Here is a 25,889-nt window from a genome sequence, read left to right as displayed (position 1 = left end):
AATACTTGTAATCCTCACAACAAATCTATGGGGTAGATGATGTTCCTATCACCTTCTTACGGATCAAGAGATTAAAGCAAAATGTAAAAGATCTTTTAATGAAATAGCTCAGAAGGGAATAAGAGCAAATTAGCATATGTGTTCTTATGCAGTTATGAATTTAAGGAACTACGTGCTAATGTGATTTGGACAGTGGTGCAATTTACTACTTTAGCCACATTCAATCCATTTGTACACACCCCGGTGGCTTTATGTAGCTCTGTGCCCTTTTTTATCCTGCAGTCACACTGTAGGTATTAGAGAACAACCACGGCAGAGAACACGGACCTGCAGGTCATGCTAAATGCACATAATAGCACACTCACTCTGTAACACTGCAGAAACTGGTTTAGTATAATTAGATATTTCAATACTTCAAAAATTATTCCTCCTCTGATGCTAAAGTAGATACACACGGTTTACTTCTTTGCCTTCCATTTCAAGGGCATTAATAGATCAGGTTGAGAATGAGAAGTTTCAAAGTATTTATAAATGTAATACTTCATAGAAGAAAAAATTAAACAAGGTCATGACAAGTTAAAAAAAACCTACCCCATTATTCACTAACAACAAGTGAACACAATAAACTCCCCATGAAAGACAGAGACCTTCTCTGTTATGCTGGGGAATTAAACAAAAACAAAACAAAACAAAACAAAAAAACCATATACTAGTTTAACACTAACAGTAAAAAGTAATCCTTTTCCAATTAAATTACAAGGTCAACATTTTCTTTAATAGCGCAGTTCTTAGAGCTACCTGTCTCTTAGTTATCCTTCAAGTATTGCCACCAGGTCATTGCTATTAACTCACTGCATAAAAAAGGGTTTTCTCAAAACAAAGGTTTACTGATACCTTTGTTAATTTTAAAAAATAGATACAGCAGGATGTTTTATACTGTGGGAAAATGCTGAAAGGGACAGCATAGAATTTTTAAGCTTATTGACAGAGAAGTTTCCTCCACCACAGAGAAGCTGGAACAAGCAATTCTCAATCATTCACTCTAATGGAGGGAAGAACTACAGATAATCCAATGTGTCAAATAATCAGCTTTTGAAAGCATCCTTTTCCTTTGCACTTGAATAAAGGTGCATCTGGAACTGGGTAATTCACTTTAAACTAAGTCTTAAAGCCCTGGTGAAAGAGACAGGTTCCAGGAAGGGCTAGGAAGGGCCTCGGTTTCTTTTCATTATCCCACTTCTCTCAGCAAGATGTCCAGGAAGGAAATACAGCCCCTCCTCCTTAGTCCCGCAGAGGTCAAGAAGTGCTCAAACGCTAGGCATGCGACAGAAGAGATACATGGCTAAAGAAGAAAAAATTCTGCACACTGATCAAGTCAGATAACCAATAGGAGACACCCAGAGATATGCACAAGGCCGACTTTAGTTGCTCTGGTATTTAATATTTGTTTGCCAAGAAATCAGGTCTCATCTCCAATTTGACACCCAGTTTTCCTCCACAGTGTTCAACCCAGTTTATAATTATATATTTGGGTGTATGTCTGACTAATGTCTGTCTGTCTCTCTTTTTCTCTCTCTGATTAAATTGTGATAGAGGGCAGGATGCTTTTCCTCATCACTGCACCCTCCTGTCCCCAGTATTCTAGCACATTACCTAGCTCACAGTAAGTGTTAATATCTGTTGAGCAAAAGCATAAAATAGAATGAGTGCTACTAGCAAACCTGAAGGCAAGGGTTTAGAAGGGGAGCACCAACCTATACATCATGCAGCGTAGACAGCACCACCAAAAAATACTGTGACAGGTCCCTGCTCTGTACAGATTAACACAGAAATATAGGCATAACCAACAACTCTCAATTATATGTCTTTCTTTGCCTATGATGATACACTATCTATTACCATGGCAGGAATCTTTTAATTATAAGCCAGAAGTTCAAATCTGGGTCATCAGCTTTTAATCACAAAGAGATGTAGAATATGAACTTTGGTACTAAAAACACTAACAGTGACAACCTCTGCAAAACACACTGCTGAATTAGGAAAAATGAAAACTGCCATTTAATGGGGTCCACTTATGGAATATTACAGAATTGTATCTCTTTGCCTATGTTCTCCTCACTAACTCTGAAAACATCTTTTTTAAGGCAGAAATTTGGAGCTGGAATTTTCCACAGTCTATAATGCTACACTGACAAGAAAATGAGGTATTCCTTTATCAACGAAATGTCTAAATCCAAGCCTTGAGTCATCCCTTGTTCATCTTCACAATAAGGTAAGCTATCTTATACTAAAGAAATCAGGTGCTAGAAGGCACTCATCATTTATTCCTCCTCCTTAATTATGAAACAGGTAGGAGAATTCAGGAGCCATGAAATTAATTATTTTTGGAGAAACATTTTGTTCAATTATTTAGTGTAGAGAATAAATGATGAAATGCTACCAATGCTCAATCTTTACAATTCTGATGAAGATTTCCTGTTGATGTTTGTACCTAGCCTCATCAGAATTTATCATGAAAACAAACTATCAATCAAGAACTAGATTACTGGAGTACTGAAGCTTCAAAAGGGATCTAAATTCACAAGTCTATACTTGAATTAAGGTGTAATATCTGCAAAGCAGAGATTCTAAGTCTTCCCATTCATTTCTCATGATAATTAGAATATATTTTACACAGGACTGTTTTTTTCTGTAACTACCTAAAACCCTTATCTGCACAGTTACCTTACTGTGAAACCAGAATAGCAGAACTGAATGAAAAATTCTGGCATTGCCATCTGTCCAAATAAACAGGCTGAAATTTGTTCCAAAAGTATCCCAAAGCTATCTCATACATCTTCCTTTGGCTTCTTTCAATCTGTACACTGCATTTCCTTCTTAAATTCCATTTCAGTGTCTTAACCCAGCAAGCCCCTGCCACACTGGCATCAAACTTAAGCAAACACTTATTTGTGCCCGTCTTTTTCCTTTCCATATTGACTGTGTGTGCTTAATTTAAAATACTGTATTAAACAATGACAATGTACACTGCATGATTTCTGCTCAGTACATCTTATCCATTACACCCTTTTCTCCTTTTCTCCTTTGTACACCTTCCATTAGTGTACAAAGTGGTACTTATTAAAGAGCAATAGTCGCCTTAATTTGTCCCTGCCCATACACCCTTGGACTCAACCACCGGCACTAGGGTACGCACCTTCTTCTTCCTCCTCCTCTTCTTCTTCTCTTTGGCAGCCTGGGCTTGCTTGTGCTCCCAAACCAGGTTGGTCAGATTGGCCACATACTCATCGGTCTGCTGCAAAAGGTAAGCTAACCGCCTGTCTTTCTTTTGATCAATCAGCTTTCTATACCCCTCTTCATCTTCAGCCTATTAAGGAAAGAACAGCTGAATGAGAGCATGATACAAGTTCACAGACAATTCCATCCTCCACTCCTCCCACCTCTGGACAGTCTGAACTTTGACTCGTGGTGAGTGTAGCAAATCAGACAAGCCAGGCTGCAAATGCCACCGCATAGAGCTGGGGATGGGCAAACACACAAAAGTGCGATGTCAATGTCCCCAGACACTGGGGTTCACGGCACAGTCAGGGCACAAAGCCACGCTGTGTATGTGTGTGATCAACACTCTTGAGTTAGCTCTTTGTATTCCTGTGTTGCTTCGACTGCACAAAACAATGTTAAAATTTGACAATTCATTATCTGAAGTTTATTTTTAACTTTGTAGTCTAGAAATTTTCAAATATCAAAAGTAGAGAGAATGATACAATCTCTCATACAACCAACATTGCTATAGTTTGGATGTTTGGCCCCTCCAAATCCCGCGTTAAAACCTGATCCCGGCCGGGCGAGGTGGCTCACGCCTGTAATCCTAGCACTCTGGGAGGCCGAGGTGGGCGGATCGTTTGAGCTCAGGAGTTCGAGACCAGCCTGAGCAAGAGCGAGACCCCACCTCTACTAAAAATAGAAAGAAATTATATGGACAGCTAAAAATATATATAGAAAAAATTAGCCGGGCATGGTGGCGCATGCCTGTAGTCCCAGCTACTCGGGAGGCTGAGACAGGAGGATCGCTTGAGCTCAGGAGTTTGAGGTTGCTGTGAGCTAGGCTGACGCCACGGCACTCACTCTAGCCTGGGCAACAGAGTGAGACTCTGTCTCAAAAAAAAAAAAAAAAAAAAAAAAAACCTGATCCCCAGTGTTGGAGGTGGGACCCGATGGGAGTGTCTGGGTCATGGGGGCAGCTCCCCCATCAACAGATTAATGTCCTCCCTGCGTAGGAGGGAAGGAGGGAGGGAGTTATCACTCTATTAGTTCCCAAGAGAGCTGGTTTTAAAGAGAGCCTGGCACCTCCCTCCCCTCTCTCTCTTGCTTCCGCTGTTGCTCTGTGATCTCTGCACACACCAGCTCCTCTTTGTCTTCTGCCATGAACGGAAGCAGCCTGAGGCCCTCAGCAGAAGCAGATGCTGGTGCCACGCTTCTTGTACAGCCTGCAGAGCTGTGGGCCAAATAAACCTCTTTTCTTTATAAATTACCCAACCTCAGGTATTCCTTTATAGCAACACAAAACAGACTAAGACAAACACCAAGTAATAAGAATTAACTTGTAGTGACTTCTGTTTCATTGTTTCCCCCTCCCCCAAATCCTCTCCCCAGCCCCAAACTGAATTGTCTTGACGCAAATTCCATACATAATATCCTTCCATTCATAAATATTTCAGTAAGCCCTTCTAAAGACAAGGAATCAAATAATGAGCTTCTAAAAAATAATTTCTTATACTTAAAAATAACTTCCTTTTTGGCACTACAAACATTGCAGTTGATAAGAAAGGTCAAACTGAGGGGATTTTTGCCACAGATGTGCAGTGAACTTGACTGGAGACAAGTTACTTAGACTGAAGTCTGGTACCACTGAGTGATAAAACAGACACAATAATTCCTACCTCCACCTCCCATTAAGCAACATTATTAGGTTAAATGGAATAAAACTCTGATGTACTCTGAGCCATTTCGAGAGAAATCTTTTTTATACAGCCCAATAAAAGGACACTCTTAAAACATTTTTCTCATATGATGCCAAAATAAAAGGAACACACTACAAAATCTTTAAGAGGCAACTCCACTGCAGAATAGCTTGGGATCGTCAGTCCAAGGGTGTCACTCTGGCATTTGCTCGAGTGACAGCAGCTTCATCACTCAGTGTAGCTGCTGTCTGCCCTGTGGATGAACATGAGCCTCAAATGCTATTATAACTCTAATTGCTTTTGGTTATGGTTGAACTCACTTGAAGAAAGAGTGATAAAAAACTTCAGTCTCTCTATTATCTGTATATTCCATCATTTAATTGCAAAAATTAATGATTTGCAAATGCCTAATCATTAGTGTCAAACCAATCTGTTACTGAAGTTCTAATATAGTTTCACTTCAGTTGAATCAGACAAATTTGATTGCTTACTGCTCAAATTACTATGAAATGGTCTCCCTAGCTAGTCGAAATCTCTTGGATGGTCCCCTCTCTCCCAAATATGGAGAGGGAGGCTCGATAAGATGATGAGATTTAGTACTACCTGGACACAGAGCCTTTTAAATCATGCTGTTGATTCCCTGGAACCCAAAAATTTAATGAAAACTGTAATACCAGCAAGAAAGACAGTGTCACGTATAATTTTCCAGGAATGTAACTATGGGCTGAGACAAATGACCTTCTCTCTCAGGCATTCACTCAGGCATTATGTCCCAGATAGAATTTGCAGATCTCCTATCATTATAGATCACACTCACTTTTCTAAAATCCACAGTGTGCTCTGAGGTTCAAGGCCAAAAACAAATGGTCAATAGAACAAAATACTCAGCCCAATGATGTAAACCTATCCTTTCTGTGTTTATATATCCACTAAAAACTAACAGTGTAAATGTTATGATCCAGAATAGCCATGTTATTGTCAAAAAAAATTTAAAAACTAACTTAAAAATCACTTTTTGGCCGGGCGTGGTGGCTCACGCCTGTAATCCTAGCACTCTGGGAAGCCGAGGTGGGCGGATCGTTTGAGCTCAGGAGTTCGAGACCAGCCTGAGCAAGAGCGAGACCCCATCTCTACTAAAAAATAGAAAGAAATTATATGGACAGCTAAAAATATATATAGAAAAAATTAGCCGGGCATGGTGGTGCATGCCTGTAGTCCCAACTACTCGGGAGGCTGAGACAGGAGGATCCCTTGAGCCCAGGAGTTTGAGGTTGCTGTGAGCTAGGCTGACGCCATGGCACTCACTCTAGCCTGGGCAACAAAGTGAGACTCTGTCTCAAAAAAAAAAAAAAAAAATCACTTTTTACACTGTTAGAGGATAATTTGTCATAAAAAATGATAATCCTCAGAAGCTTCAAAAGAAAAGCCTTCTTAGATTCAAAACCACAACTTAATGAGTTATTCATTCAAAAAAAAAAAAAAACTTGGTCATTGATCTCAAAGAGGCCATATGTTTAAAAGAACTGCGACTGCCATCAAACTCCTGCAAAACACGGTACCTGACTTTATGTGAGAAGCTATAATCTGTACAGCAACACCATTCTAGGACATGGAAATACCATACTCATCAGTTGTAGCCCTAGCTTTATGGTAGGCATTGTCTAGGACAGAAAAAAAGATTTCACTGAATCCCCCTGAAGTTCAAAAGAAATGTATTAATATTTTTGGTTAAGCAGCGTTCACTTTTTCCTTCTACTACTGCCATTTTTAACATTCTCAGTACAGACAGATGTATGCTGAGCATTTTCCCGGGCTCCTGCAGGGGGCCTCTTACCATCAATCTCCGCATTCTCTCCTTTTCAATCCGCTCCGTCTCCTTCTTCTGCTCCCTCTCGGTGTTGGCGTGCCAGGTTGCCACTGCTTTGGAAAGCTTCTGGATCTTCCCGGCCACAGACCGATGGTATTCTTTAAAATCTTTTGCATGTTGCAAAATACTGTTCAGGTATTCCTAAAGGATCCAAAAGGGGAGAAAAGGACTCTTAAAAGCCATTTCCCAATGCCCTGTGAGGCATCATAGTAGCCCAAGAAAACTCCCAGTGTGTATTTAACACAATTGAGAGACTAGAATCTATTCTGGGACAGGTGCCCCGGGGTGTCTCCGCAGCTGAGGTGTGGGCCAAAGGGCTGGAAAGGTGACCTCCTCAAGTTTGTTTTGTTGCAAGCCTGTGGAAGAGAAGCGCCTTCCCAGCCTCCAGGGTATGACCCGTGAAAATGGAAAGACCGAAGACTGAAAGAGACCTACAAAACGGCCATGATAAAATTTAAAGCAAATCACTCCCTAAAATAAGTCTGAGGAACAAGGCTGTTTCCAGCAAAAATTATGTCATAAAAGTAATGTTTCTTCTGCTCTCACTTAAAAACTACTTTAGAATTGTGACCCAAAATAAGTTTATACAAAGCTAAAAACTGCCATACAGAATTTGTATCCACTTTTTAAATATGTACCCTATTTATGCCAAAATCTAACATTTTTTTTAAGTGAAACTAAGCTAAGCACCTAATTAAGAACAGGAAAACAAACAAAATTTATAGGTTTATGACATAAAAACAAATCCTACATCAAAATATTTCCAAACCCCTAGAAAAGAATATTTTTAAATATCTGCCCCTGTGAAAACCTCAACTGGGCCCTTCAAAGAGGCCAGGATACTACGTTTACATTCGTTATAAAAATAACTTTACTCCCTACTTTCAGTTTCCAAGTTCCTTCTAGAATTTTGTTCTAGGAAACCCACCTATGCCTACCCATTCGACAGCTTTCCACAGGATTATGATGAACATGACACCTGTTATTAACCGAACGTTTGTGTCGCCCCTATATTGATGTTGCAATCCCAATCCTCAATGTGATGGTATTAGGAGGTGAGGTCTTTGGGGGTGATTAGGTCATGAGAGTAGAGCCCTCATGAATGGGATTAGTGCCCTTGTAAAGGGACCCCAGAGAGCTTTCTTGGTCTCTTTCCACCACAAAGAGGAAGTCAGTAGTTTGGAACCCCAAAGAGGGCCCTCAGCAGAACCTGGCCATGCTGGTATCCCAGTTTTAGACTTCCAGCCTCCAGAACTGTGAGAAATAAATTTCTGTGGTTTACAAGCCACCCAGACTATGGAATTTTGTGACACCAGCCCAAACGGACTAAGACAATACTTGACTGGAATTCAAGAAAGCTGGGTCCTAAACCTCACCCTGCGACTGACCTGCTGCCGTGTGACCTTGGACAAGTCATTTCCATGTCTTGGCTTAAGTGTACTTATCTACAAAATGACATGGTTGGACTATATAAATTCCAAGGACTCTTTCTTTTCTGTGACATCCCCACCACCCACAAGGGTACACTGGCCAGTCATTCTGACCCCATCCAACCATTGCATTGGACATCTCAATCCAAGTGAAAGTGAGAAAAGCCCAGGGTCTAAGGACCTGGTGTTTCTGCCGGCGTTTCCTCTCCTGCTCAATCTTCTGCTGCTTCTCTAGCTTCTCGGTCATGCGAGCTTCTCTCAAGGTCTGGCGCTTGCTCCGTTTGTATGCTTTGGAGTTGAGAGCCGTTTCCAGGGTCGTGTCCCTGCGCATGCAGGCCACCACCTCCTGTCTCAGCTGTCAAGAGCAGAGCAGTTAGAGAGCCTGCCCAAACAGAAGCCAGATTCCTGAACACTGACCTTCTCTCATTTCCATTTAATGGAACAGAATGGGGACACTACAAGTTTCTCAATCACCACTGGCCTCGTAGTAAACCAAGGAACTAAATTCATGCCAAACCTAAGCGATATTTTCAAGGATTATATATACACTTTTCCCCCCAAATAATTCAGATCAAAAGTAATTATAGTACTGTAACAGTAAAGTGAAAAAAAAAAAAGATGTGGTCTTGGCTTTTAAATAAATTCATGCTATTTAATTATTCTAATGATATTAATTAGTTAATAAGCTTTAAAAATTTTTTACTTTGTTTTAAACGTCATACTCACATTCTCTTTGTGTTAAGAGATTAATTTTAATGATGCGCCAAGAAAAGAATAAAAGAATTACTTTCTGTTCATGTACAGTACAGTACATTGTTGAGCAGAAGGTACTCAAACAATGTTAATTCATAGTCTCATACAAAGGATGGGAAATACAGCTTTTGGCTTCCTCCCACTCCAACAATGATATTCTTTGCAAGATATTTAAATTTTATATTATATCATGGTCTTATTTTAGATTATTACATATATAATATTTTATCCATATTGCATGTTATATGGTGGTCAGGGGTGGAGACTTGGGAATATACATTACAATAATCATTCAGTTGAATCTGAAATCCCATCAATTACAGTTAATTTAATTGGCAAGCTTCATAGGTAACAGATTTTTTCAATAATATCAAACAAAAATCAGAGACCAACAAGAGTCCAGCATAGTGATGCTAATTTGAGTGTAAGCTTATTCTTGAAAATATACTTGGTTAGTATTGATTTAACAAGATTTCTATCACTTAATTCATATTATGAAGTCACCAATAAGAAGTAAATGGAACTTGGAGAATTTTTCTTTTTCTTTTTTAAATTTAAGCACAAATCTACTCTCACAAATCTATAGTCAAGGAGCACCTACTCACCACTGATGCCTTTCTGTGCTCTTACAACCAATAAGGCACATGTACACCCAAGTTGGTCTGACAGTAACAAGTGGAGTGGCCTGTGATTTTCGTCATATGCTCCAGCAGAACAAATCAACCAATTCTATACTTAAAAACTACTTTTATTCATTAATAATTCATTTTGCATGCCCCTGACTTTAACAAAACAAACCTATTTGCCTAACAATGAAATGTTCCTTATTCCCCTTGACTTAGCGAGGCAATCTGTGGACTAGGAAACCTGTACCTTTTGGGTCCATAAGGCAAAACTCAGCAAAGTGAAAATTAGCTCTGACTCATTCTACTATTCTTCCTAGTGATTTAGAAATCAGTAAATAGGTCATTATATGGGCTTTTAATAAGTAATTACTCTGTAAACTACAACAAGAACAGATAATTCACTGACGAGTCAGTATTTGGGTCTAATGTGATCAAAGACTCCAAACTTAGGTATTAATAAATAATCAAGCTATATGACACTGTTTTAGGTGTTTCTATAAATGATGAGCTATTAATTCAATAGAGTAGCTACTTGTTAAAATTATTTTCTTATCTGTTAAAATTATGTTCATAGTCATGGCTAGCATTTTACATTTGTGCTTACAAAGAAGTTCCAATCTGCTACCTTCCTGTTTTTCCTTGGAGTCATAAAAGCAAACATGAGTTATCCCCATTTGTTCTCAAAGTTTTTCATCCAAGGTAACAAAATGCCATAACTCTGACTTTGTAAACCATAGTACAGGAGAAAAAAATGTTTCCAATATATGGAAGAGAAAAGCAGAATACTAAGCAGTTCATCTTTATTACTTTTAGCTGTACACTGTTGGTCTAAAAGATACACTACTTTACTAAGTTTATATCTTTATAACAATACTGAATAGACTAAAGGAAACGCACAGATCACACTTAAGGAACAATTACTTTTATTTCCTACATCTCAGATTCACTGGGGAAAAGGTATTACCTGACGCTGGAAATTGAGTAACCGAAGTGCTTTCAGCTCCACAGTTGCTTTGGTTCGTAAATCTGGTGGCAAAGAGCCAGGCAGATTTTCCAGTTCTTGTATCCTATGAGCTATGCGAGCCTGAAGTCTAAAGGAAATAATAAAATGGAGGAAGGGGGGAGGTGGAAATATACATTACAATTTAGTCTTAAATGGTAAACACTGACCTTAGGTTTAAGTTCATGGCAAAACATATTCCAGACACTGACAGTCAATTTCTTACACCCAGCTAGATTTTCTGATGTTAAACAGAGAAAAGCTACTTTTGCATTAATGCGAACAGGTGCTGTATGTTACTTAACACTCTGTTTTCCTACGTAACCTCTCTCCAACACCCAGGAATGAGGCTCCTGCAATTATCTAGGGGAAAAGTCAAACGTTCTTGCTCATAGCAGAGAGAGAAAATGAGACATGGAATCATTTGACTTGCTCCCTAAACTCCCAGCCAGCCAGAGTGCAGAGCTGAGACAACAGAGTTTTTCTTTCTAACTTCTAGTTTTGTCCTAAGGCAACGGGGCCATTTGCCCTCTTTGCCAAGATGCTGATGACAACAGCCCTTAAAGTGGAGTGGGCAAGAGCAGTTTTAGGTGCTGAGGCCACAGAAATCAGTCAACCCTAAACATTCAGAGAGAGCCCTGCCAACCACAACCACTTCCTCTGTGCACAGTGCTTACTTGAGAAAAGAAAAGACAAATGAGGCATTTTTAAAAATCAGAGGCAGCAGTAAACAGTACTTAAAAACTAAGACTTTCTAGAAAAGGATGCTGGGGATTCTTATTTTAGACACCATCAAAAATATAACTACAGGTACTTCCTCTTAATAAAAACAAAATAGAAAATAAAAGACATCTCACTTTCTTCATTCATTTGGGATACTATTAGTGTTACACATGTAAGCTGCTGGTTTTAGAGTTTCCTGGATCCTATTCTTACAAATAATTATATGCCATTTAAATCCATTTTTGGAACTACTTTCCCCCTAAATTTGGGACAAAACTGTCTTGGAATAGATTTCAACAAAGAAAGAATAGTAATAAAAGAAGTAACTTAGTTAAACTAAGTTAATATTAATGGCACTAAATTAAGTACAATTAATGTACAGTTTAATTCTCTCTCTCTCTCTCTCACACACACACACACAGACACACACACACCCTTTACAAGGTAAATGCTATAATGGGCCCATTTTACTGATGAGAAAACACATAGACATCACAGAGCTAAAAGGAGGGAGCCAAGATTAGAACCCTTGTTTGCCTCATACCCAAACCACTGAAACGATATTATAGATAATTAAAATGCACGATCTGAGAACTTTCCTGAACCTCCACTATAAAAGTTGAAAATTAAGAATTCTGTTAAAAATGAGTATCATGGGTTTTTCTAATCTTTATGATGTTGCATAATAACATGAAAAAGTAAAACCTTCTGTGAGTTCGATGCTGCAAAATATCTTAATACGTAATATGGCCCAAATATCAAAATGAGTGTTTTTTAAAAACCTATAGTTGTTTGGTTTGGAGGGAAATAAAACGTCATTGTTTGCCAAAACTTGAAAATAGTAGTAAGGGAAACGATTCATTTTTCCTTGACTTCACTAAAAATAATATTTATGACAGATTCCTGTTTTATTTGCTGCATCTGTTTTATGGATTCTGAGTTACTGAATGATTCACTATCATAATCATTCCTGCCATGCTGCCATTTTAACCCCGAATACCAATATAAACAATAGCTCTCTTAAATGGTCTCACCATGCAAGAGACTAAAAATTTGTTAGTTCAAACAACAGTAATAAATTTTTATCACTTTACTCTTTTGGTAAAATTGTTCAAACTCTCCCAACTTTCTCCCACTTTTTGTTTACTAGTGATACTCATGGGATTATTATCATGTTTTATTTTTTATTTTCAGTATATGAAATAAACATCTTCATTTACCCAATTCATTTTCTAAAATATCCACATAGTCCCTAATCTCTAAATATAGCAACAGATGATGCCTCTTAACGATTAGGATATTAAGAGGAAGATACACTATGGATTTTTTCCAAATATATAACTTAAAGGAAAAAAAAGTAAAACCAAAACAACTCTACTTTTGCAGGATTATGACCATATGAAAGGAAAATTAAATGTTATTAAATATTAAATGAAATGATAGCCAACAATTTGGTTATTCTACTTCCTTGGTTATAGATTCCTTGAAAATCTTTCTTACTTGAGTATCCTAGAACTCAAACTATGCCTTGGTACTCTGGTTTATTCTCTTTGACAAAGTGAGTCAGATACTGAATGAGAGGAATAGCTGTTTCATCTTCCAAAGGACTACAGAACTAGGAGTAAATAAATAATTGTAGAGCAACTGGGCTGACAGTGTAGAGATTAAATCACACTCAACAGGAGGGTGGGAAGTGGGGAGGTGGGGGGATGTGAGGAGGTGGGGAGTGAGACTTGGGGTATATGGGGGGGTTGGGTGACTAGGGCATTGGAGTGAGTGGGAGCTGGGGGCGGGGTATACTTCTCCCTGAAATGACTGTTTCTCCAAAGAGCCTAGTAATTTGTCAGTGAATCTGATTTCCCAGCACAAAAGAATCTCTCTTTTATGAAAAGGAGGCAAGAGGTACAAAGTGCAAACTCTAGGAGAAGAAGAAAGGCAGATTCCATAGTAAAATTATAGGCATTCGATTCGGTGGGTAAGAAAGGTACAGGAGGGGCTTTTTCTAACGTGGAAAATTGTTATCTTTGTTGTTGTTGTTCTTAATAGAAATCTTCATTTTAAATAATGCTCCTCTCCAGACAATTTCATCTTCCTGTCAATGGGATTCAGCAGGTAGTCCGATAAAGAGATTCAGGATTCTCAACTTCCTGAAACAACAACAAGATGTAATACTGCATGACTGCAGGAGGCTCATTTAGTGTCCTCACAAGTACAGAAAATTGAAGCAGAATTAGGTCACTCAGGTTTTTCATACAGATTGAACAGTAAATCAAGAGGGGTTACTGTTCTGGCAAGAAAAAGAGTTCCATTAAAGGCAACAGATATTTGTTCAGGTCCAGAGGAGAAGTTTATGATTCCTGTAGGAGAGTTATTTGAACAGAGAATGACACTGGTACATTTTGTTCCTTCAAGGAGCTGAGTGACACTTAAAAAAAAGAGAGAGTGTGTGTATGTGACTTTTTGAAACTCTGCTGGTAAAGTGGCTATTGGTAATTTTCGAGAAGGAATTTTCAGGGTAGCAATGGAGACAAGGGCGGGACAAAACAGTCACAGGTAAGCAGCCTCGGCTGCCTTCCCCAAACAAGGAGCGTCCATTGCTGCTTTCACACTAAGTTCTGACTGGATTCCAAAGACAGCTGATAGAATTCAAAGAGGCCCTTCCCAAATAAACCCCTTCAAGTGTGAAATACATCTCCCATGCAAACATTTGTGGAATTAGTTTACATGCCAACGTGACAATTCCTGAAGTACTTTTATTCAAGCCTCTAACTCTAAATGGAAGAAACTGAAGTTAGGCATATTAAGAGGGCAAAGAAAGTGTGCCAGAAAGACTTTTTAAAAAGAAGCACATGGAAATATCTCTCTGACACTACAGAGGGAAGCAATAAAGTTCCATTGTAAGAGAAAGATGGTCAAAAAGAAAGAATCCAATTAAAATGGGAAAAAATGTATTAACTAGAGAGCTTGTACAGATCTGAGGCAACGTGTTCACATGCAGGAACTTATTTATGCTCCTGCTGAATAAAGAAGGTCAATTTGTCAAAATTCTGATTTCAGGATGAATAAGGCAAAGCAGCCAACTGACTTAAAAGTTAAAAAAAAAAATGTAAGATTCTGAAAATTTCCTGTCAATTTTCATAGACAAGGTAAGTGATATTACAACGGCCAGAGAAACTGACATCTGTGAAAGCATTTCTGACGGATGATTTTTGCTCAAACTAAGTTCATTAAATTGTAAAAGAAGATTTTTTTTTATACCTTGTTCAAATCTTTGATCAGGTGATAAAGATGCACTAGACCCTTCCAGTTATCAGTGCAAAAGGCTAGTAAGCCGTTCTGTTACAGAGGGTGTTCTGTTACAGAGGGTCGAAAGAAAAGAAAAAAGTTTCTTTGCTGTCTTTTACAAGTGCCTAAGGGACTTAATCTAACCTTTTTAAGGGATGAATTTAATTTATCTCTGCAGGTGAACAACTTACCTTCACATGCAGAAGCCAGCTATTGTTCTATAGGTAAAAATACAAATCACGCCCCTGCAATGCTGCCAATGCAAACCTATGCTGCTTCTCCACGCGGCCACAGGAAAATTCAGGCTAAAGGACTCACCAACTTCCTGGACCAGGATTGCCCAGATCAATCATTTCAAAAGCCACACAGCTTTACAAAGGAGTAGACATTTATCAAGTAATAATGATAATAATATGAAAAACAGCCATCCTGCCACATCCTGCAATGCATATAATTCAAAAGATACTGACAGAATTTTTTTTAAATTTATAAACAAAAAGGGGAAGACAAAAGCTTTGGAATTGGAATAGGCTAAATAGTTCTACTTAATCCTGTACACTTAATAGTGATCCATTAAGATCACTTTCAAAAAAGGTCCTAAAAGGAACTCATTACAAGAAAGTCCTACAATGTAAATTCTGGCAAAAATGATAAGGAACATTTAAAAGCCATTACAATAAAAAGCTAAAACACATACACACAGGCTGAATAAGGAAAAAACATCTGGACATAGATGTAAAATTTCTAAATATAGAGGACATCTATCTTATGAGGGTAGTTTAACAAAGGTACTGGTAGTTCTGTACCATTAGGGTAGGAAAAAAATATTACCTCTTAGGAAGTCAGAATTTTAGAATCACTGCATGATACCTCTATATCTCATTACTGACTCTTTAGCTTTTTTAAACGCAACAGCAACTTAAAAAGTATTGCACATAAATACAGTCTCAGCAACTTAAAAAGTATTGCACATAAATACAGTCTTTCTGCCCAGGAGTATGCTAGTATTTAACTTTATAACATACAGCAATTATTCACCCAACAGAATCTGCTATCAGCATTGAAATATCAATTGATGATGAGTATCTAGCTCTCTAGGTGTACACAAAATGCTGGAAACAGCAATATAAAAGCTCTTCATGGATGATTAGTAATAGTAATGAGAGTAAAGTCATACTCTTCATTCAAAAAACTGCACCCATCTAATGGCAATTATATATCTAATTTCTTTCAGAGTTAACTCTCAAAGCTGGTAACTTAGCATTTTAGTTTAATTACAAACAAGTGGTGTGCTTTTCAATAACGATTCAGATCATGTTTTAAAAGAGAGCCCAAACATTGCTTATTAACATTTTCTGTAATTTGTAAACTCTAATTTTCTTTTAAGTTAAGTAATATTTGGGAGCTAATAATAGCTAATATTTACTAAATGAATCAGTATCATGTTATCTTCCCAACTCTTCGAGAGGTATCTTCTTGTAACATATGAGGAAACTGAGTCATAGAAAAGAGATAAAACTTGACTACAGTAACAGAGCTTGTAATGACAGAGTATGCATTCTGGCAGACTCCAGAATCCACAATCTTAGCTTTGTTTTATCTTGACTCAGCACTTACTGGACTCCCTTTTGGGTTGACGTTAACCATGTACATCAGGGGTCTGCTAACGACAGCCTGCAGGACAAATCCTGCCCACAGCCCGTTTTTATACATAAAGTTTGACTGGAACACAGCCAGCCCGTTATTGTCTACAGCTGTTTTCACACTGCAAGGGCAGAGCTGAGTCCTTGTGACAGAGACTATAAGGGCCCACAAAGCATAAAATATTTACTATCTGCCCTTTACAGAAAAGGTTTGCCAACCCCTGATTCTGGTAAATATGCCAATCAGGTAAAAATTAAGTTTCTGGAGTAAGAGTTTAAGTAAGGAGCCTCATATGAAGACACTTACATAGGGTTTCCCTGCAAAGCTGGTCCGAGCTATAGACTCAAGCACACATGAATTAAAACATAGAACATGTTATACCAAGCTACCAAAGTTTGCTTTTAGTATGAAACGTAGCACTAACCTGCAGGTCAGGCCAGCACAACACACTCAACATCTGACCACCACTGTCATCATTCAAGGACACAAATACAAACAAGGACAATGCGTTGCGTAAGTGAATTGTGAGATGACCACTTTCTTGGATCCACAGAACTCCAGGCTGGAAAAGGACCTGGAATCCCCCAGTGCCTGGCATGTCACAGGGTAGATATGATAAAAGTTTTCTGACTGAATGAGTGAAAATCACGGTTCGGCCAACCCAGTGCCATCATAGTCCCCGGCCCCCCAGTGGCATACAAACTCCTGTGACTTTGTTCTGCAGTCATTCTCCCAGCATGAATTTGTCTCCGCCATCTCCTTTAGGCCCGTCCCTTGGCCCATAACAGAACGACCACTACAGGAGGGGCCACCTCATCCCTGGGCTTGGTGGCACTTGCTAGAACACCGCAGGTGTGCCTCTCCCCGGTGCGGTGCGTTACCTGTACTCCCGCTCCTGCAGAATCTCCACTGGGTCCAGGCCTTGCGGTTTCTGGATGGGGCTGATCCGGCTCTGCTTCTGCTGCAGCTGCAGGATGGGCGAGGGCTGCCCCGGGGCCGGCTGCGGCACTGAGGGCCCAGGCACGGCGGCCGCGGGCGGCTGCGCGGCGGCGGGGGGCGCGGGCGAGGGCCGGCCGCTGGGCGCGGGCACCGGCAGCTTCTGCGGGGTGCTCGGGCCGCTGAGCTCCGGCCCCGGGCCTGCGGGACAAGAGCGACATGGGCAACACCTGCGGGACGGCGCCCTGCGGGCCACACCTGGCCTGCTGCCGCCCCCCAGGGCCCAGAGATGGGAATCACTAAGTGTCTTAAAGACCTAAGGGGAGGAGAGGGAAAAGGAGGGCAGGGAGGAAGAGGAGGAAGGAGGCAGAGAAGGGGAGGATGAAAGGGGCAAAAAGAAAAGGGGGAAAAAAAAAGAAAAAAAAAATCTGGCATCTATCCTCATAGGGAAATGGCATTCACTAATGAAACATTGGTGAAAATAGTCCCAAAATGACTCTTAACAAAATTAAGAGGACAATGGCCAGGTTTTAATGTGGCTCTACAGTGTTTTTGTTTTGTTTTTTTAATAATTACATGTGCATTCAGAGTTCAAAAAAGTAAGAGAATCCACACAACCATCAGATGTAATTTGGTTGTGGTCCTAAAATCACATCTTGTAAATTGCACCGCAACTCCTTCTAGGGCAGACCTCTATCCCAATCTGGAATGGCCCTGCTCTTAGAACCAACACTTGCCAGCAGGGCAAGGAGTTTGCCAGTCTCTGCTGTGAGCTAAAAGGAGCACACATTTTTCTTTAATGCTCTCTAAGGCATATTTCAGGCTCAATCAGTGAATCTCAGAACTTAATTTTTTTTTCTACATATCAGAAAATATTTCTAAAAACATTCAGTACCAGCAAAAAGAAAACAAAAAGAAAAAAAAAACTGCTCATTCCACCTAATAAAAATTAGCAAAAATTAAGATTCAACCGATCATTTTTCTCATGTTACCAGAATAAAATGACTTGTAATCTTCAAGCTTATCAAAATATATTTAATAAGTTAATTTAAAGTAATTGTCCACATTAAAGTTCAGGAGTTTAAATTAATTGCCAAGTACAGACCTAAAGTTTTTTTAAAAAGTGTTCCATTTTTCCTTGTTGGTGAGTTTTTAGTTACCTTAAAATCATAAATAAGATTAGTGATGCTACCAGATGAGTTAGTAAACTAAAAAAAAAAAAAAGAGAAAGAAAAAAAGAATCTCAGTAAGCAGATGTTAAAATTTCTAAAAGGCTCTCAAATCTTCCAAGTATTTTCTATATCCTTTCTAAGAAAAAATAAAGTTATTAAATGGTAACAAAAATAATGGCCCATACACCTCAGAGCGACTTAATAATTAACCATACAAAGACATACATTATGAAAAATTGAACACATTTATTCAATTTCCAGCAAACACCAATTAGAAATGGGCTGAAATGACAATGCAAAGAAAGCTATAAGCAAACATTTTGACAAGAGGAATGTGAAGAATTAGAACAAACTTCTTAGGAAACTACAGTGCGCTTCTATGTTCATGTCTGTGTGTGTGTGTGTGTGTGTGTGTGCGTATGGTGTTATTATCATTCTTTCTTTCTCCTCCTTCTGAAATTAGGTAAAATATTTTCCAAAAATATAGAGCTAGGTAAGATTTCTTCTTCAGGTAATTTGTACTCCTAGGTCTATGGGTTGATGAAAAAATCCTGGGGGAAAATACGTATCTTTTTATTTTAGGTATTGTAGATGTACCACCACAATAAAGAGGTTCTTTTCATCTAAGTACTTTCTCATTTTTTTCTGAATGGAAGGTCTTTTACATAATGCATACCTTTTCATAACATTTTATATTTAGAGTTGTTTTCATCTATATATAAGAAACCAATTTCTAAATATTAAATCTCAGGGCTATCAAGCATAGGAATGAGTTATGGAGGAAAGTTTTAGAATATTTTTTCCCTAGGTCTTTAAAACAGAGCACCACTTTTCATTTGGGTTGCTTTAGGTGTGATCCAGTCCAGTGAGAGCAGGTACTGATTTCTGACATTTATTTTAATACTCTATGATTCTATGAATCCTCTTAATAAACTCAAGAAGCTGGTAAAATCAAATACATTTGAAGTCTTGGTATAAGCATACTAAATAATGAATTTAATACACTGAGGTCCTCTAAAAGCCACCACCTTTAATAAAAAGAAAATTCGGGTCTTACTGATAACATCATAAGAATTACTTTAAGTTCAGTTCTCAAAGTGTGTTTCTTCCTTTCAAAGTTCAAATAATTCATCAACAAAAGCCATAACACTGCAGTAGTGTTATACGATTCACTTACTCTGGGCACCCCTTTCTTTAGCACTACTGCCTTCAAATATAGATGCAGAAGCTTATGACGACTCCTTGAGGTATATTCAAGTCACTATTTTTAAAACCATATCAAACGACAACAAAAAAAAAAGTATGCAGAGTACGTCTGTCACCCCTGATTCAGAATCTAGTCATTTTTAGTCTGTGACTCCAAACTAGATCTGATATACACAAGGATAGCCTTCTCCAAACACCAAATATAAGGACATGCCAATCTAGTTAGATTCACCCTTGACCTTGGGAGGCAGAGAGAGAGCCAAACATGAACTTCTACATTCAAATCTCCAGTTTAAAAGTACTACAACCTGCTGTGCACTAAACAGGTACATTTAAAACACCCCGTTATCTTTCCAGAAGTAATGGTAAGTTTCACCTCAGCTCCATCACCTACTGGTTGTGTGAGCCTGAGCAAGTTACTTAACCAATCCACACCTCAGTTTCCTCATCTGCAGAATGGGGATAATAACCATACCTATCTCATAGGGCAGTGGTAAGCATTCAGTGAGATGATATGTCTACATGCTCAAAGCTTACCTCTGGTCATTTTTATTGCAACCAAGGACACAGAGGTAAAGAAGCCTAATTTAATTTTTCTCAGCTATACAGAAAAACCGCCTGGCAAAAGAAAGGAAATTTCCTTGTGGGAAATTCGGTACCATATTAGCTGGCTGCTTTGGGAATACTCTTTTCTACACAAATTTCAAAGTGTTAGTTTAATACAACTGCTCAGCACAAATACGCAGATAAGTCAGCTTGCCATGTGCTTCCTGCTAATCTGCCATTAGAGACACTTCGAAGCAAACTCCACTTCCTAACTAAACACCACAAGTTCCTTTACTGTGTGGGTCTATATTCTCCCCCCTCCAGCAGATTGTATTATATAAAAACTTCTACTTACAGAAGCTAGGGAACTGAACGTAGCTCGCTGCAGTTAGCCATGCCCAGCACGTAACTACCTCTTCCTTAGGTTTCCATCTGTCCCTCAGGCAGCTTACAGGGTTCATCTGCCTGACTGGGTTTGCACTCTGTCGACAGAAATCATCTCCTCTACACCAGACATTCATGTTTGCCACTTGATAAGACTCTTCCTTGCTATCTTCAAATGGAAGACAAATCACATTCTTCAGCTTATCTCCTACTCCCTCTCCAACATAAACAATTCAGGCCTAATTGTCAGAGGTACAAAATGCCATCTGCTTTTCCTTCAGTCCTCACCTTAGGAGTCAAAGTAGATCCATGCTCTGGCCCTCCAGAAGGGAGTCCCAGCACAGCTAAGGGAGGGTCTGTATTGGATGAATCCCTACGCCTGTATTGAAGAAACAGGGCAACGAATTTATTAAAACACCTAAGTCTCACATGCACAGAATTTCTGTGCATTCAGAGCTCCCACTTGGTCTTCTGTAATAGTATACAGGACAATAATGCAAATAAAATTTTGTGCATTAAATAACAATTTCACTGGTTTCCACAGCTTGAAAAAGATAAATGTAATGAAGTGCATTTAAATCGAGCATACCAAGAAATCTCAGATGCCAAAAAAAAAAAAAGGAAAGCCCAACAATGTGGGGGGACAAGCACTGAAAAAAAATGAGCAAAAAACTTTTATTTTCTATTATAAGGTCCCTCTCTCATACCCAAAAAAACCAAAACTTTTTCAATTCCCATTTTTTATTTTGCTTGAATCTCTAAAAGGGAAAGTGAATCAAAATGAAAAGAAAAATGACGGGTTAGATTTGAGTGGTGCCCATAGCAGGTAAGGGCACATTCCATTATAAAAGTGGCTGACACTTCATAGGGGAAACCACTGCAGAGTTATGTGTTCAGTGTGCAGTGCCTCAAGTCTAACCTTAATTCTCTGGTGGTAGCTAGGATGATGTCACTTTTAGTGAATGATAACTTTGGAGTAGGTTTGAGGCAGACCACTCCAGCCAAAAAGATTCTCTGCACACACGAATAACACTAGGAAATAAGACAAAAGAAAAATGGGAACATGACTACCTCCAGATAAGTAAATATACTAAAACTTATTTTTTCCTAAAATATTAGCAAGGGTATTTTTGAGCAATTATACTTTTTTTAAAAAAAGGAGAGGAAATAATAAATAAAGTCTAATATTATATGGTAACCTTAAAAAGAAAATTTTGCCTTATTTTGACTTGTTCTAAATGCCAATCTAAAAAAAATGTCTTTGGCAAGTAAGGTTATCTGTCTCCCTAATGGAATCTGAGACCTGGGGCCAAGCTCAGCAATGCTGTCAGATGGAAGATCCTTCTCAGTGGCAGGAATGGGCTCGTTCTATTTGAAGGAGGTATCTTCTTTCCTCCTTCATTCACGATCTCCTGGTCTACTCTGCCATAAAACCTTATCTGCTCAAATATTTTTATTTCTAATGAAGGCCTGACTGTTGGAAATTAAGACACGAGCAGTGAGTAATAAATAAATTCCCTTTAATGACAGGGAGATGATGAGGGAAGATGTAGGTACTGAAGCCAGGTTAAGAAAAAATACAGCCCCCTCTTCTGAAAATGATCCAGAAAATGCACTCAAAGATGAGTTTATTAGGACATGAAGTATTTATTATGTACGAGCATCCAGATAACTAAAATGTCATCATTTAAATTTTACTACTTTGTTCGGTCTCATCATTTTTAGGTCATTTTTAAAAATACCTCTGCTTGTGGAGGTCTGCAACAAGGTGGCACCGGGAACCAGCTGCAACAGATAGTGGACTATGCCCAGATGACAAGGGCCCAAACCACTAGGTTTTGGGAGGTTCAGTTTTGCTCCCTCCTCCCCATCAAGTTTTCAGCTATTTGGTTGTTACCTGCTGGCCTCTACTCGAAACCCTGCTAGATAATATCCTCATATAGACACGGGATATATAAACATTATCAATTTTTCTGGCATTGTGTCTAGAGTAAGAATAAAAAGGCTTTAAGTAAGGAGGAGCTAAGATATTCTGCCTCTTCACACACAGGGGTACAATGCTTGCATTCTGGTACACAGACTTTGTGACAGATTCTTTCCCTTATCATGAGCCTTTTTCCAGGATGGAGCCAGCATGGGAAAGTGGTTAAGAACATGAGCTCTCAAGTCAGATTGCTGGGGTCTGAATCCTGACTCTCCATCTATTAGCTGTGTGACATGTGCCAAGAACTTATCACTGAGAATGGTGCATGAGTAGGCCATTCAGTGCCAGTAGGCACTCAGTGAGTATAAGCTACATACGTGTATATATATGTACACACACACACCTTTTTCTTTTATCTGGCTGCATTCCCAAGAGCTAGAGTTTTGCAGTTTTAAAATCTAAATACGTTGGGGTTCAAGCTGCTATTTTCTGCGTGGTTTTCTCGTACAACCTCTCCTCCAGCCCCACTGCTCAGTCCTACGTGATCCTCCACCTACGAAACAGCTCCACATAGAAATCAGGAGATGCAGTGACACTTTCCTCCTGTTTAAAAACCCATTGCTAGGGGCTGATTTATTTGTGTCTCTCCCCCCCGCCACCAAATTCATAGGATAAAATCCTAATCCCCAGAGAGATTGTATTAGGAGGTAGGGCCTTTGGGAGGTGATTGTCATGAGGATGGAGCCCTCATGATTGGAATCAGTGCCCTTATAAAAGAGGCCCCAGAGAGCTGCCTCATCCCTTTGTAAAGAAGCAGTGAGAAAGCATCGTCTACGAACCAGGAAGCAGGCTCTCACCACACACTGAATCTGCCAATGCCCTGTTCTTGGACTTCACAGCCTACAGAACTGTGAAAAATAAAGTCACTGAAATTACCTATCTTGAAAGCAGGCCAACTCTTGGAGCTGTCTCTACCAGAAAAGAAACATTTATGAACTCAACAGGTAAAATATTAAAAAAAAATACTAATCTGAACTCATTCCCATTATACAAGTCCCAAAACCTACGAAGAGTAACAATATCCCAAACTAGCTGTTTGCAATAACCAGCATGTCAGGACTTGCCCAAATGAGTGGAAACCACTCACAGGAAATGGTAGCAATGTCAAGGAAGTATTCCATTCCCTGGAATCCAAGGCTCTCAACAGAGCAGCACCATAAACTCACTGCTTTTCCAGTTCTTAACAAAAACCTTCCTAGAGGAAACGACTTCCATGGAAGATCCTCCCATAGTCCCCTGTACCTCTGAATTTTATCAGTGGGGTCAAGCCAGACCAGCAGGAGGTCATGCAAAGGACGATGTCATTTCTACCCACTACATAATGTCATGGCTTCGGATTTTATCCCAGTGTGTATAAGAAATAGGCCATGTGGAATCTGTTACTCTAGTATGAACAAATGTTATTGATGTTTCTATCATGTAGTACCTCTTTTGAAAATAGTGATGATGATGATGATGACAATGATAATTTACAGAATGATCCCACCTGGGGAAATCTACTTTATGCTCTCATGCTAGAAATGACTATTTGTCCTCTGAGAAACGGGTGAGCAACTTCCTTCCAAATGGTGAGAATTAGGTACATGACCCTATCTCCTTTTTGGCTCTGTCAAGAAGCTCAAGTCATCTTTGAAGCTCAGCTACAGCAACTAGGAGAGCTTCTGTGGTCTCCACATTGCTGACTTCAACTTTTAACTTCTTTTTCTATTTTCCCTTGTTTCTGATTGTTCTACTTGATAATTATTTTATTACAGGTTTGCTTCTTGTAAGCCTCCCCAGATGCTTTTCACAACAAAAAAGGGTAGAAATAAATAAATCAACAGATATACAATGGCCCTAGAGGAGCCGATTTGAGGAGTGAGTCTGGTGGATGGAATGCATTGGGCACCAGCGTCCTTAACCGGGGGTGTGTGGATGGGCTTTTGAGAAACCTTGAACCTCTTGAAAGAGAATGCAAAATCGTGGGTGATAGTGCTTTCTCCCTAGGTCCACGGCTTGCCTGAGAGTCTCTGAAGTTTAAGAAACACTGCTCCAGGACTCTATAGCAGGAGACCGAGAATCTTGGCCATCTGAGTGGAGCAAGGAAAGAGAGCCAGGGAGGTACAACACAAGGCTAAGTCAGCCCCAAGCTTCCACCAACCCAGAGCTTCTGTGTGTGAGCAGTCTTTCTTATCCAAGCTGGACCGCGGCATTATTCATTTGTTGTATATTAACCTACCAGATGGTCTGTTGTAGTTAACAAGGGCCGGCTGCTGTTGCTGCGGCTGTGGCTGTGGCTGCTGCTGCTGCTGCTGCTGTTGCTGCTGCTGCTGCTGCTGCTGCTGCTGTTGCTGCTGCTGCATGCCAGGCAATGTCCTTTTCCCCTGGACTGCAAGCTGCAGTGTTTCGGGGAGGGGTTGGCCCCGGGCCAGCATTTTGTAAGCTAAAATCTGAGCTCGAAGCTGATGCAGCTGGACGGGACTGAAAGGCGAGGGACCTTTGTTGGGCTGGCTCATCGCCTGCGGATCACCCGGGATGAGGGGCCCTGGCTGGCTCGGTGGCATCTGGGGTGGGGTTGGGCCTCCTCCAGACATAGGGCTGGAGACGTGCTCTGGGGCTCCCAGTGGAGATGGGTGAGGTGACATGTAACCTAAAATAGAACACACGAGGCGATCACAGGCTGCCCCTGACAACCCTGAAAGAGATGTATTCCTAAATACTCTTGATAATTTTCTAGAGCAACACTGTCTTAGAGAAATGCAAATTATATATAATTTAATAATTATATATAGTTTTAAAATTTAATATATATATAATATGTGCTTTATACACGTATAAAATTTAAAATTTTCTAGTAGCCACATTTAAAAAGTAAAAAAATTGAAGTTTATTTAAATCACATATATTATTTAAACCAACATATTTAAAATATTATCATTTCCAAACATAAAAATTATTGATGAGATATTCTACATTCTTTTTTGCATAGTAAGTCTTTGAAATTCAGTTAAGTATTTTACACTTAAAGCACATCTCAACTGGGACTCACCACACTTCAAGTGATCAACAGCCACAAGTGTCCTAGAAGGCAAACTGGTAGTGACTGTTGTATACCTAAAGGACAGGCCCCAGGGGATAGTACTATCTGTTAAAAGCAGCTACAACTGAGAGAACAAAACCTCAAAGTGTCTAATATATCTCAATGGGGAATGAAGAATGTCTTGTAGAGAGAGCAAATTCTTGGTTTATTATTATGCACATTATGAATAACTTGCAATTATTGAGGGCCTACATGCTGTAGGCATTTTGCAAGGCGGTGAGTTATACTCAGCTATTTCCATTGAGTTCTTCCTGGAAGCAGAGCCTGATCCAAGGATTGAGTGCAGACAATTT

The 25,889-nt window shown here is 39.4% G+C and overlaps 1 protein-coding gene across 7 annotated transcripts in view; it reads right to left on the bottom strand.

Annotated features, from left to right (window-relative positions):
- SMARCA2 (SWI/SNF related BAF chromatin remodeling complex subunit ATPase 2) overlaps positions 1-25,889 on the bottom strand; it is a 164,546-nt gene that overhangs the window by 116,165 nt on the left and 22,492 nt on the right. For all 7 annotated transcript variants that reach the window (XM_069476443.1, XM_069476448.1, XM_069476450.1 and 4 more), the window contains exons 4-9: positions 24,736-25,146; positions 17,171-17,426; positions 10,602-10,728; positions 8,440-8,613; positions 6,796-6,969; positions 3,197-3,367 (exon numbers count right to left, since the gene is read on the bottom strand). In XM_069476443.1, the coding sequence (XP_069332544.1) occupies positions 3,197-3,367; positions 6,796-6,969; positions 8,440-8,613; positions 10,602-10,728; positions 17,171-17,426; positions 24,736-25,146 (1,313 nt within the window). The remainder of the gene's footprint in view (positions 1-3,196; positions 3,368-6,795; positions 6,970-8,439; positions 8,614-10,601; positions 10,729-17,170; positions 17,427-24,735; positions 25,147-25,889) is intronic.

The sequence above is a fragment of the Eulemur rufifrons genome, chromosome 7 (genome assembly GCF_041146395.1).
Source record: "Eulemur rufifrons isolate Redbay chromosome 7, OSU_ERuf_1, whole genome shotgun sequence".
NCBI lineage: Eukaryota > Metazoa > Chordata > Mammalia > Primates > Lemuridae > Eulemur > Eulemur rufifrons.
Note: the sequence above shows the minus strand (reverse complement) of the source record. Positions and strands in the feature narration are given on the sequence as shown.